The sequence below is a fragment of the Sardina pilchardus genome, chromosome 16 (genome assembly GCF_963854185.1).
Source record: "Sardina pilchardus chromosome 16, fSarPil1.1, whole genome shotgun sequence".
NCBI lineage: Eukaryota > Metazoa > Chordata > Actinopteri > Clupeiformes > Clupeidae > Sardina > Sardina pilchardus.
In genome coordinates, this window is record NC_085009.1 from 22,001,305 (window position 1) to 22,014,733 (window position 13,429).

Below are 13,429 nucleotides of genomic sequence, written 5' to 3' on the forward strand. Positions count from 1 at the left end.
CCTGCTCATATCAGCGTATGGATCTCCAGTCACAATGTCATGTTTACTTGACACTCCTCTACGTAGACGTAAAAGGCTTCCCTTCAGGTCAACAGAAATAACCCACATGGTCATCTTTGAACACAGCGTCACATCTCACCTCAGACGGATTCTTTCTAGAACAGAGAAAAGGTGCTCTAGCCCCGCCTCCTCCACATCACAGTCCATCAGCATGAGCTCAGGGTCGACGCTGACCCTCAGGATCCCCATGGAGATGACCCTGCAGTCCTCAGGTCTCAGGTGCAGAGGTGGTTCCTGTGTCTCTTCTGTCAGGTCCATAGCAGAGGAGCAGGAGAAGTCAAGTCTGTGCTGCAGAGCCTGAAGAAGAGCTGCTGCTGCCCCCTGCTGGACATCTGAGGACTCACAGCAGTGGAGGAACCTCAACAGCAGCTGCCTGTCAACACTGGAGTCAGAGAACAACACACTCTGTGATGTCTGTAGTGTATACACTAATCCAGCGCGAACTTTATGGGCGCTGCCATCTTGAATATCGCCATTACTGCGTGCCTGCGAGTGTGACGAGTGACGTCTTGTCTGTGCTTTTCAATGAAAGCATCCTGTCAGAGAATGTCTAACGAGAGGACTGCTAATGAATGAAAATGTCAGGTGAAAGGGAACATTGGATCAATGATGTCAGACTGTACCAAAACTTACCAATGAAGGTAATTTATTAACACCATAAGGTATTAAGACGTGTATTAATGACAGCTAACTTCTGCAACAGCCGCCTATGGAACCAACAGGCTAATTTCTTAGCAGCCAGGCACGCAGTAATGGCGGTTTTGTGTTACTTCCGTGTTTCGCTGGATTAGTGTATAGTAGTGATCACTCTCATTAGAGTCTACTGACATGTTGACATGTTCATGAACTGCACATTCAAAACACTACACAACACTAAGAGAATGACAGTGACAATGTAATGCACTAGTAATATATTTGTGCTGGTTGATCATTGCCAAATGGATTTTTAAAATATCATATAATTTATAAATTATCATCTCTAGTAGAAACTACAATCTGATAACTCCTGAGACCTGAGCTGAGAGACATTGCTGAGAAGCTGCAGGAGGCTCTCTAGCTCCCCCTCTGGTATGGAGGTCCACATCAGGTTGAGTCTGACCCCCTGGCTGTGCTGTAAGGTGAAACGCAGGGCAGCACAGTCAGCAGCATCCAGGCCTCTGGTGGTCAGGTTGATGTGGTTCTCTGTAGATCTCAGCAGGCTGCTCACATACTGAGGAGAACGACTCTGGTAGATCTCCATGATGATGCACATGATGAATCCTGGGGTGAGCCTGAGGAGTCAGTCATTGCCATTGAGTAATTCTGCATTCATATGCAACAGAAGCACATAATTCCAAAAACCCAGCTTGTCTATCCTCAGTTTGTATTTGGTGCCGCTAACAATTTAATACTTTTATACTTCTCCTATGCATTTACTGTATGGATCTCCAATCGCAATGTAAGGTATAATTGACACTACATCTTAGAAAACAAAATGTATAATATTCCCAGTAAATGTGGTTCCGTCAATCATTAATCACTGCTACCTCTTGAACTGTATCCTGTCCAGCATATGAAGGAAGTCTCGAATATTCCTCTCAGTGATCTTGATCTGCCTGAAGTCCACGGTCACAGGTCCAGAGTGATGCTTCAGCAGGTGGAGCACTTCCTGGGTCAAAGTGCACGAGGTCAGGTCTCTTCCGACCTTGTTCAGGAAGGACTCAATGATTTCCATTTCCTGTGCATCAGACACCAGCATGAACAGCTGTTGCGTATTTTCCTTACTCAGTCTGCAGAGTCAGAGAGAGGGATAGAGAGACATTGACGTGAAGGAGAGTTGTAAAAGCTGGTAAGGTATCAAAAGTAAAGGAATGCTTAAATTATGGGATTGTTTTCTACTCATAAAATATTTGCTACCAAATCAAGTTGCTGAAATATGTGGATTCACCTGAGCTTCAGAGGGTCCTGTTGACAGAGCAGGATGATGAGAGAGTGACCTTCGACCCTGCAAGAGGTCAGATCCAGACACTGGACCGTCCAGAGTCTGAGGAGGAGAGCCAGGCAGCTCAGGACCCTGGACAGCGCTCTCTGAGAGACTTTTTTACTGTCAAGGTCCAGACTGAGCTCCTCAACAGAGACTGGAGCCAAACCTCTCCCCGTCCTCATTGCTCGGGCCAGTCTCATCACCATGGTGACATTCAGCCTGATAAAGGGAAACAAACATCATTGGTGGTTATGATGTAAGCCTGGAAACAATTAATTGTACAAAATAGTACCAGAGCTGCAGTGGTATCAAAGAGAAAACATTTTACAATGATATATTTGCCATAGTTTTTTCACCTGAGTTTATGGAGGTGAGTGACTCCTCTGAAGAGCAGCCTGACTCCCCTGAGAGAGATGTGTTTAGGTGTCAGGGTGAGGTCCAGTTTAGAGGCCACACTAAGCACTCGTCCCAAAGATCTGCATTCCCTGCTGAACAAGTCCTTTTTCAGCTCAATGTTGTCCAGTAACTCAACCAGATGAATCAGTTTCTCTGTGGACAGCTGACCAGCTGCACAATCCAATAGGAAAGGCTTTCCACCATAGGCTCTATGGAGACTTAGAGATGTGAAGGAAGACTGTGTTAAATGCTGTAGCAATTAAATGACATACCAACCTTTCAATAATCATTCATTCATTTTATGTTTCAAGTTTTTCTTTTTTTAAAAGCCTATTGTCAAGATGATATCATTGCCATGTTCATCCATTGAAGTATGGCAGTAACATATCGGCCAATATGCAACCATTTATTAAAAATCACTATGTTCACTTGTGCCAGCATAGCTTCAATTTGGAATTAAATAATGAATAAAGTTGCATATCAAAAGGAAGTTTACAAAATCGACAGTATTTAAGTATTCACACAGACAGACAGACAGACAGACAGACAGACAGACAGACACACACACACGTGGAATTAAACAATCACTTTACGCAAGTGTGAAATGGGTGTTTTAGGAGGACCATAAATTTAAGCAATAAGCCCCGAGAGGCCGTGGGTTATACTGTATAATCGAACAGCTAAGGGGCGTTGTTAGGCACGACGCGAAGCGGAGTGCCTAAAACCCCCTTAGCTGTTCGATTATACAGTATAACCCACGGACTCGAGTGGCTTATTGCTTTTCTAAAACGGTTACTACGTCGATCTAGCAAGATTTCATGAAACGAAGGCACAGCAACGACAATGTAACGATGTATCCATAGATAATCTTTCTTCCGCCAAGAAATATATTCCCTCCTTATGAATGGTTGCCATGCAACAACAAGACGCAGCCACTGCTAGTTTTGTGCTAGCGCATTACTATAGAACGAAATGCGGTCAAGGTGTGAGTTTATCATGATATTTACAACGGCATCGAACGCGATTCAGCCAATCACAATCAAGGACCGGAACTATCCGTTTTAGAAAAAACATTACTTTACATGTTTTAATATGATGAAGAAAAAGCTAACATAGATTAAATGTGGATTGAAATGAAATCTTCACACACCTGAGCTGTGAGATGTAGGGCAGACACTGAAGGAAACTCCTCACTTCACTCTCTTCATCTGACCAGCCTCTCAGCTCTACTGGTTTCTTCTGTGTTTGGAGTTTCAGCACTTCTAGGAGGAGGGAGGCCTTTCTCTTTGAGAGGTCTATGGACCAGACTGCAGGAGCTGACTGGTACACAGACTGCAATAGTGAGTAGACACTTCTGCTGGTTTTGGTTTCCTTCATGTGTGAGTAAAGATTCAACAGGAAATTATTCTGAAATTGTGTATGATAAGAGGCATAATCCGCCCCGGAAATAGGGAATGTGCTGTAGCTGCACACAGAAGATAAGAGCTCAGAATAACTCTCTCCTGTAGCTGCATCACACTCAGCTGCTGCTACACTCAGATTCGCCAGGACGTTGAAAATGGTTTCTTCAGACATATCATCCCAGAAACTAAGATGAAGAGAGTCAAGCAGTTAGTATAGTTCTACAAGTCAGACAAAATCTAAGACAGTTTACAAAGTCAACTGTGCTGAACAACTGTACAAACAACACTCACACACACACACACTCTCTCTCACACACACACACACACACACACACACACACACACACACACACACACACACACACATATACACACACACACACACACACACACACACACACACACACACACACACACACACACACACATCCCCAATTATGGGATGGATGTTTTATGGTGGCCAAAAAATGATGTGATGCACATAATATATTCGTTTACATGGTTTAATGTGATGAAGGAAAATGCAACATTAACAATGGAGGGAAACTAAAATTGCACCCACCTGAGTTGTGAGATGTAGGGAAGACACTGAAGGAAACTCCTCACTTCACTCTCTTCATCTGGAAAATATAACACCTCTACTGATTTCTTCTCTTTTTGGAGTTTCAGCACTTCGAGTAAAATGGAGCTCTTTCTCCTTCTTGGGTTTATAAGCCAGTGTTCAGGACCTGACTGGTAAAATGGCTTAAATGGAGGCAGGAGACGTTTGCCTGTTTTAATCTCAATGTCCTTGACACGGGAACACAGATCCAGGAGAAAATCTAGATACTCATAGCCATACTCCTCATCAGTCCTCTCAAAAGGGAAGGTACACACAGAGGACAAGAGCTCAGAGAAACTCTCTCCTGCAGCAGCATCATACTCAGCTGCCGCTACACTCAGCTTCAGCAGGAACTGGAGCATTCCGTTTACACAATCCTCTTGGAATCTGAAAAAATCATTAGTGTCAGAACAGTGAAAACACATTAAATAACCCACAACTAATGGAAATGATAAAAGTAATCATCACATTAAATATCTAATTAACATCTTACAGACAGGAGCAGTGAAGTTTGTTTCTGGAAAGGAATTATAGTAACAACACACACACACACACACACACACACACACACACACACACGTATGCACGCACACATACATACACACACATGCGCGCGCGCGCACACACACACACACACACACACACACACACACACACATTAATGTAGATCCAAAGATTCACTATTATTACAGAAATGGAGCAGGAGCAGTACTTGAAGTACTGTACTAACAACATACACACACACACACACACACACACAAATGTATTAACTGATAACAAATGGAAGTGATGTAACAAACAGATTAAATCTGGAAAGAGCGTCACTTTGCATGTCTCCATGGAAGACCAAAACCCATGGGATCAGGACATAAAGTAGCCCTAATCTAACACATTCTAAACATGTTTTAATATCTTTAATATCAACATATCTTCAATTTTGAATTAAATGAGTTCTTCACACACCTGAGTTTTGAAATGCAGGGCACGGCACACACGCACATGCACACGCACGCACACACACACACACACACACACACACACACACGCACACACGTTCAGATACAAAAACACTAACTAGGCTATCTAGAACAAAACAATCACTTCACACATCCCCAGTTGTGAGATGGATGTTTTATGGTGCCCAAAAATGTATGTGATGCATGAATATCCCTATTTTCAAGAAGACAGTGGTAACCTTAATTACACATTTTTTCATTTGAATAATTAACTACAACACACACACAGACATACACACACACACACACACATACATACACACATACATACTACGCTAATATGCAACCAATTATCAATAATCACTGTACTCATTTCAGTTGTGAGATACAAGGAAACACTCAAGAAAACTCCTCACTTGTGTTGCTTAATGTTTAACTGTTTTTCTTAAGCCTGGCTATTTTGTAGAAGACATTATCGGCATGTTTTCTATTAAAGGAGATTGGTAACCTCAATTACATTTCTTTTACCATTTGTATGACTTCCAAGTCCCAACAGAATAGACACACACACACACACACACACACACACACACACACACACACACACACACACACACACACACACACACACACACACACACACTCAAATGTTACAAATCACTGTACTCACTTCAGTTGTGAGATGAAGGGCAGACACTGAAGGAAACTCCTCACTTCACACTCTTCATCTGACCAGCCAAGCAGCTCTACTGGTTTCTTCTGTGTTTGGAGTTTCAGCACTTCTAGGAAGAGGGAGGCCTTTCTCTCTAAGAGGTCTATGGACCAGACTGCAGGAATTAACTGACAAACTGGTTGCAGAGCTGGAATGAGACTCCTGCCAATTTGTGACTCATAGTCCCTCACATAGCAGTACAGATCCAAGAGAATTTCAGATTCATTGTAAACACTGGAGAGTGTAAGCAGTGACCTGACAGTGGTGAGAAGAGATTCTGTCTCACAGAGAGATGCTTGTAGACACAGACTCAAACAGACAGATTTAACCTGTTCCCACTCCTCCAAGGACGTTCTCTCAAACTGTGGTGGAGTAAATCTGTTTCAATAGACAACACAGAGGAGGGAACAGACATGTCAGAGGTTTATCCCTCAACTCTAACACACACACACCCACCCACACCCACACACACACACACACACACACACACACACACACACACACACACACACACACACACACCTGAGTTGTGAGATGTAGGGTAAACACTGAAGGAAACTCCTCACTTCACTCTCTTCATCTGACCAGCCTCTCAGCTGTACTGGTTTCTTCTGTGTTTGGAATTTCAGCACTTCTAGGAGGAGGGAGGCCTTTCTCTCTGAAAGGTCTACGGACCAGACTGCAGGAGCTGACTGGTACACTGACTGCAATAGTGAGTAGACACTTCTGCTGGTTTTGGTTTCCTTCATGTGTGAGTAAAGATTCAACAGGAAATTATTCTGAAATTGTGTATGATAAGAGGCATAATCCGCCCCGGAAATAGGGAATGTGCTGTAGCTGCACACAGAAGATAAGAGCTCAGAGAAACTCTCTCCTGTAGCTGCATCACACTCAGCTGCTGCTACACTCAGATTCGCCAGAAAGTTGAACAATTCTTCTTCACCAGACATATCCCAGAAACTAAAAGGAAGAAATTCAAAGACAGTTTATAAAGTCAACTGTGTTGAACTACTCACAACACAAACAACAACTGCTAAAAATGTATATGATGCATAAAATATAACATTCCTTTATATGGTTTATTATGATGAAGGAAAAGACAACATAGCTTTAAGAAGGGACTAGGGAGGGACATAAATGTTCTAATTTATTGTCTAATGTTTTAATTTCAACACTTCCACAAACTTGGAATCTGAAAAAATCATTAGTGTCAGAACAGTGAAAACACATTAAATAACCCACAACTAATGGAAATGCTACTTCTATAACATTTTAAGTGTGTTGAAATTACAATTTGAGATATTTTTGTGCTATTCTTGTTCCTGTTATTGTATGATCATTCACAAAATTAACAATTAACTAATAACACTTGCACAAACAGCACGTGCACACACGTACACACACACACACACACACACACACACATACACACACACACACACACACACGCACACGCACACGCACACACACCATCTGAAATGAAATAATCACTTCACACATCTCAGTTGTGAAAAGATTTTTTTTTTTTTTTAACCAAAATGGGTAAGATCTATACATATAACATTCCTTTACATTCTGTAATATAAAGAAGGAAAAAACAATTAAGCTTAAATGTGGAATGAACTGAAACGTGAACACACCTGAGCTGTGAGATGTAGGGCAGACACTGAAGGAAACTCCTCACTTCAGTCATTTTATCTGACCAGCCTCTCAGCTCTACTGGTTTCTTCTGTGTTTGGAGTTTCAGCACTTCTAGGAGGAGAGAGGCCTTTCTCTTTGAGAGGTCTATGGACCAGATGCCAGGAGCTGACTGGTAAAATGGATGAAGTCTAGGAAGGAAAATCCTTCCCGTCTTAATCTCAATGTTCTTGACATGGAAATACAGATTCAGCAGGAAGTCATAATGAGAACTATTCTCATTATCATCCCACTCATCAATCTTCTCAAAAGGGAAGGTGCACACAGAGCACAAGAGCTCAGAGAAACTCTCTCCTGCAGCTAAATCAGATACAGCTGCTGCTACACTCAGATCCAGCAGGAACTGGAGCACTCCCTCTGAATCCTCCCTTAGGTCAACCTCTGTGAATCTAAAGTGAAGAAACACAATTACTTAGGATAAGGCAACAATATTGACCCAATATTCACAAACAGACACACATACACGTGGGCAGCCGTGGTGTACTGGTTAGCGCATCGGGCTTGTAACCGGAGGGTTGCCGGTTCGATCCCCGACCAGTCCACCACGGCTGAAGTGCCCTTGAGCAAGGCACCTAACCCCTCACTGCTCCCCGAGCGCCGCTGGTTGGGCAGGGAGCTCACTGCTCTGGGTTGTGTGATTCACCTCACTGTGTTTTCACTGTGTGCTGTGTGTTCACTAATTCGGTTAAATTGGGTTAAATGCAGAGAACTGAATTTCCCTCACGGGATCAAAAAAGTATATATTCTATTCTATTCATACACACAAAAAATTCTATAACAACAAAAATGAAGGTATGTTTTCTATGAAATAGACAAATTTGTCATTTTCAAAATGTAATATGTTGTCTATCTCCTTTTTGCACAAGATTTGCAGATTATCACACTGTTTTTATTTGCATTTTACACAATGTCCCAACTTTTTCTGATTTGGGGTGGTAAATGAAATTTTAGCACACCTGAGCTGTGAGATGTAGGGCAGACACTGAAGGAAACTCCTCACTTCACTCTCTTCATCTGACCAGCCTCTCAGCTCTACTGGTCTCTTCTGTGTTTGGAGTTTCAGCACTTCTAGGAGGACGGAGGCCTTTCTCTCTGATAGATCAATAGACCAGACTGCAGGAATAGCCTGATAAACTTGTCGCAGTGCTGGAATGAGATGCTCAATTTGTGACCCATAGTTCCTCATATGATAGCACAGATCCAAGAGGAAATCGGATTCATTGTCAACTCTGAAGAGTGTAATCAATGTCCTGACAGATGTCCACTCATAGAGAGCTGCTTGCAGACATAAATGCCGATGGGAAGATTTAACACAATGTTCCCACTCCTCCAAGGACATCCCCTCAGACTGTGGTGGAGTGAAGCTGTTTAACATACACACACAAACAAACAAACACACACACACACACACACACACAGACACAGACACAGACACAGACACAGACACAGACACAGACACAGACAGACACAGACACAGACACAGACACAGACACAGACACAGACACACACACACACACACACACACACACACACACACACACACACACACACACACACACACACACACACACACACACACACACACAACAAATACAGTGTTAATGATATCAGTTACATTTGTTATATCTGGATAAAAACAATTAACTCACACACGTCAGCTGTGAGATGGGTAAACCTAACCTGATGAAATCCATGATTTCCTTACATCTAATGCAGAATGAAAAGAAAATGTTCACACACCTGAGCTGTGATATGTAGGGAAGACACTGAAGGAAACTCCTCACTTCACTCTCTTCATCTGACCAGCCTAGCAGCTGTACTGGTTTCTTCTGTGTTTGGAGTTTAAGCACTTCTAGGAGGAGGGAGGCCTTTCTCTTGGAGAGGTCTATGGACCAGACAGCAGTAATGGTCTGATAAACTGGTTGCAGTGCTGTGATGAGACTCCTGCCAATTCGATACTCATAGTCCCTCACATAATAGTACAGATCCAAGAGGAAATCAAATTCATTGTCAACTCTGAAGAGTGTAATCAATGTCCTGACAGACATCCACTCATAGAGAGCTGCTTGCAGACATAAATGTAGATGGGATGATCTCACACTATGTTCCCACTCCTCCAAGGATATTCCCACAAACTGTGGCGGAGTGAAGCTGTTTAACAACACAGAAGAGGGAGGGAGAGGATTATTCCTACACTCTAACAATCTGATACATAACATTGTAAGTTACACAGTCAACAATATTTAACTATTGACTACACACACACACACACACACACACACACACACACACAGTGAACATATTCACTTAGATAAGGTGTTTGATAAATTGGTTACATTTGTTGTATTGTATCTATAAAGAAACAATCACCTCACATACAGTACATCAGCAGTGAGATGGGTAAACCTAATCTGAAGAAATACATAAAATAATGTTCATATTTCCTTACATGCTTTTGTATGATGACGGACTAGCCAATATATTGTATGTAGAATGAAAAGAAATGTTCACACACCTAAGCTGTGAGATGAAGGGCAGACACTGAAGGAAACTCCTCACTTCACTCTCTTCACCTGACCAGCCTCTCAGCTCTACTGGTTTCTTCTGTGTTTGGAGTTTCAGCACTTCTAGGAAGAGAGAGGCCTTTCTCTTTGAGAGGTCTATGGACCAGACTGCAGGAATTGACTGATAAACTGGTCGCAGTGCTGGAATGAGACTCCTGCCAATTCGATACTCATAGTCCCTCACATAATGGTACAGATCCAAAAGGAAATCGGATTCATTGTCAACTCTGAAGAGTGTTATCAATGTCCTGACAGATGTCCACTCATAGAGAGCTGCTTGCAGACATAAATGCCGATGGGATGATCTCACACTAAGTGCCCACTCCTCCGAGGACATTCTCACATACTGTGGTGAAGTGAAGCTGTTTAACAACACAGAAGAGGGAAGAGAGAAGGGAGAGGATTATCCCTCAACTCTAACAATCTGATATACAGTATAACATTGTACAGTAGGTTACACAGTCAACAATACTTAACTATTGACAACACACACACACACACACACACACAGTAAACACATTATCTTATATAAGGTGTTTATTAGAGTGCATGAAAATGCACTCTACTGTTATCCCAAGTATTCTTATTAGAGTGCATGAAAATGCACTCTACTGTTATCCCAAGTATTCTTATTACAGTGCATGAAAATGCACTGTACTGTTCTTCCAAGACTTCTTATTACAGTGCATGAAAATGCACTGTACTGTTCTTCCTAGGCTTCTTCTTATTATTATTCCGCTTACCAAATTCATTTTTTCTATTCAGCTTGAACCGTTTAACCTAGAAACTTCATTCAAACGTTGCAACGTAGGTCTTCAATAGGGGCATGCTGCTAAGTATTTTTCAACTTTGTAACTTTTATACTTTTTAAACTATAAATTAAAAACTATTACAAATTTCCCCATAGACTTAACATTGGCCTCTATGACATCACAGTCGGGTCGTTAAGCAATTAGAATCTTATGCCAGGTGGCCAGCCCCACCTGCAGCAGCTCTCTCTCTCTCTCTCAGGCTTTAAGCATATAATCTCTCTGTGAAGACTACATATCCTGTTAACTGTTTCCTCTTTCCACAACTGTTTCAAAATAAAAGTCCTCACTGCAATAATACACTATTAAATCATTTAACCATTGAAACTACTCAACTATTTAACTGTTCAACCATTCCAACTGTCAGTTATCATCAACTATGCCTCCAGTCAACTACATGAGACCTCCATGTACCTAGCAACCAACATAGCAACCATTAAAATGAAGCGTTTATGACCGTTTCCATAGCAACCAACAGGATTTTACTACAGTAACTTCTTTATTCCTGATAGTGGCAGCCATGGATACCCTATCAACAAATGTTTCAAAATAGAAGTCCTCAGTAGCTAGTTAGCATGGTTAGCATAGTTAGCATTGTTAGCATAGTTAGCATTTTTAACATAGCTGCTAGAAATGTTTAGCTAAGTTAGCTAATCAACCTAGTTAGCATGGTTAGCATAGTTAACACTGTTAGCATAGTTAGCATTTTTAGCATAGCTGTTAGAAATGATTAGCTAAGTTAGCTAATCAACCTAGTTAGCATTGTTAACATAGTTAGCATTGTTATCATAGTTAGCATTGTTTACATAACTGTTAGAAATGATTAGCTAAGTTAGCTAATCAACCTGGTTAGCATGGTTAGCATAGTTAGCATTTTTAGCATAACTGATAGAAATCATTAGCTAGGTTAGCTAATCAACCTGGTTAACATTGTTAGCATAGTTAACATTGTTAGCATTGTTAGCATTTTTACCATAACTGTTAGAAATCATTAGTTAAGTAAACCAATCAACCTGGTTATCATTGTTAACATAGTTAGATAACATTTTAACATACCTTTTAGAAATCATTAGTTAAGTTACAACTGGAATGTTTAAGCTTTAAACTGTCTACCTTCACACATCAACTGTCTTTAAACTATGCAACCACCATGTTTACCCTAGCTACACCTTAGTAACCATATCTACATTATCTATCTATATATTTTTGCATTTTCATGCACTGGTAATTCCTTGGAATTGCATTTCTAGTTACAGTGCATGAAAATGCACTGTACTGTTCTTCCTAGGCTTCTTCTTCTTCTTCTTCTTATTATTATTCCGCTTACCAAATTCATTTTTTCTATTCAGCTTGAACCGTTTAACTTAGAAACTTCATTCAAACGTCGCAACGTAGGTCTTAAATAGGGGAATGCTGCTAAGTATTTTTCAACTTTGTAACTTTTATACTTTTTAAACTATAAATTAAAAACTATTAAAAATTTCCCCATAGACTTAACATTGGCCTCTATGACATCACAATCGGATCATTAAGCAATTAGAATCTTATGCCAGGTGGCCAGCTCCACCTGCAGCAGCTCTCTCTCTCAGGCTTTAGGCATACAATCTCTCTGTGAAGACTACATATCCTGTTGAACTCTCTTTCCACAACTGTTTCAAAATAAAAGTCCTCACTGCAATAATACACTATTAAATCATTTAACCATTGAAACTACTCAACTATTTAACTGTTCAACCATTCCAACTGTCGGTTATCTTCAACTATGCCTTCAGTCAACTACATGAGACCTCCATGTACATAGCAACCATTAAAATTAAGCGTTTATGACCGTTTCCATAACAACCAACATTATTTTACTATAGTAACTTCTTTATTCCTGATAGTGACAGCCATGGAAACCCTATCAACAAATGTTTCAAAATAGAAGTCCTCAGTAGCAAGTTAGCTAGTTAGCATGGTTAGCATAGTTAGCATTGTTAGCATTTTTTAGCATAGCTGCTAGAAATGATTAGCTAAGTTAGCTAATCAACCTAGTTAGCATTGTTGACATAGTTAGCATTTTTAGAATAACTGCTAGAAATCATCAACTAAGTCAGCTAATCAACATTGTTAACATAGTTAGCAGTGCTAACATTGTTAGCATTTTTACCATAACTGCTAGAAATCATTAGCTAAGTTAATGATTACCATAACTTAGCTAATGATAACCAATGGTTATCAGTGTTAGCATAGTTAACATCTGTTTACAGCATCTGTTTCTAACATTT

At 40.8% G+C, this 13,429-nt stretch overlaps 1 protein-coding gene across 2 annotated transcripts in view; it reads right to left on the bottom strand.

Moving 5' to 3' along the window:
* Positions 1-13,429, bottom strand: part of LOC134060303 (uncharacterized) — a 44,931-nt gene that overhangs the window by 2,953 nt on the left and 28,549 nt on the right. The window contains exons 11-23 of one of the 2 annotated variants that reach the window (XM_062516961.1): positions 10,305-10,715; positions 9,530-9,940; positions 8,746-9,153; positions 7,732-8,178; positions 6,614-7,051; positions 6,050-6,469; positions 4,385-4,810; positions 3,570-4,007; positions 2,380-2,637; positions 1,988-2,242; positions 1,587-1,829; positions 1,074-1,331; positions 140-442 (exon numbers count right to left, since the gene is read on the bottom strand). In XM_062516961.1, coding sequence (XP_062372945.1) covers positions 140-442; positions 1,074-1,331; positions 1,587-1,829; positions 1,988-2,242; positions 2,380-2,637; positions 3,570-4,007; positions 4,385-4,810; positions 6,050-6,469; positions 6,614-7,051; positions 7,732-8,178; positions 8,746-9,153; positions 9,530-9,940; positions 10,305-10,715 — 4,716 coding nt within the window. Of the gene's footprint in view, positions 1-139; positions 443-1,073; positions 1,332-1,586; positions 1,830-1,987; positions 2,243-2,379; positions 2,638-3,569; positions 4,008-4,384; positions 4,811-6,049; positions 6,470-6,613; positions 7,052-7,731; positions 8,179-8,745; positions 9,154-9,529; positions 9,941-10,304; positions 10,716-13,429 lie in introns of those variants that run through there. The other variant, XR_009935158.1, reaches the window with a different exon arrangement.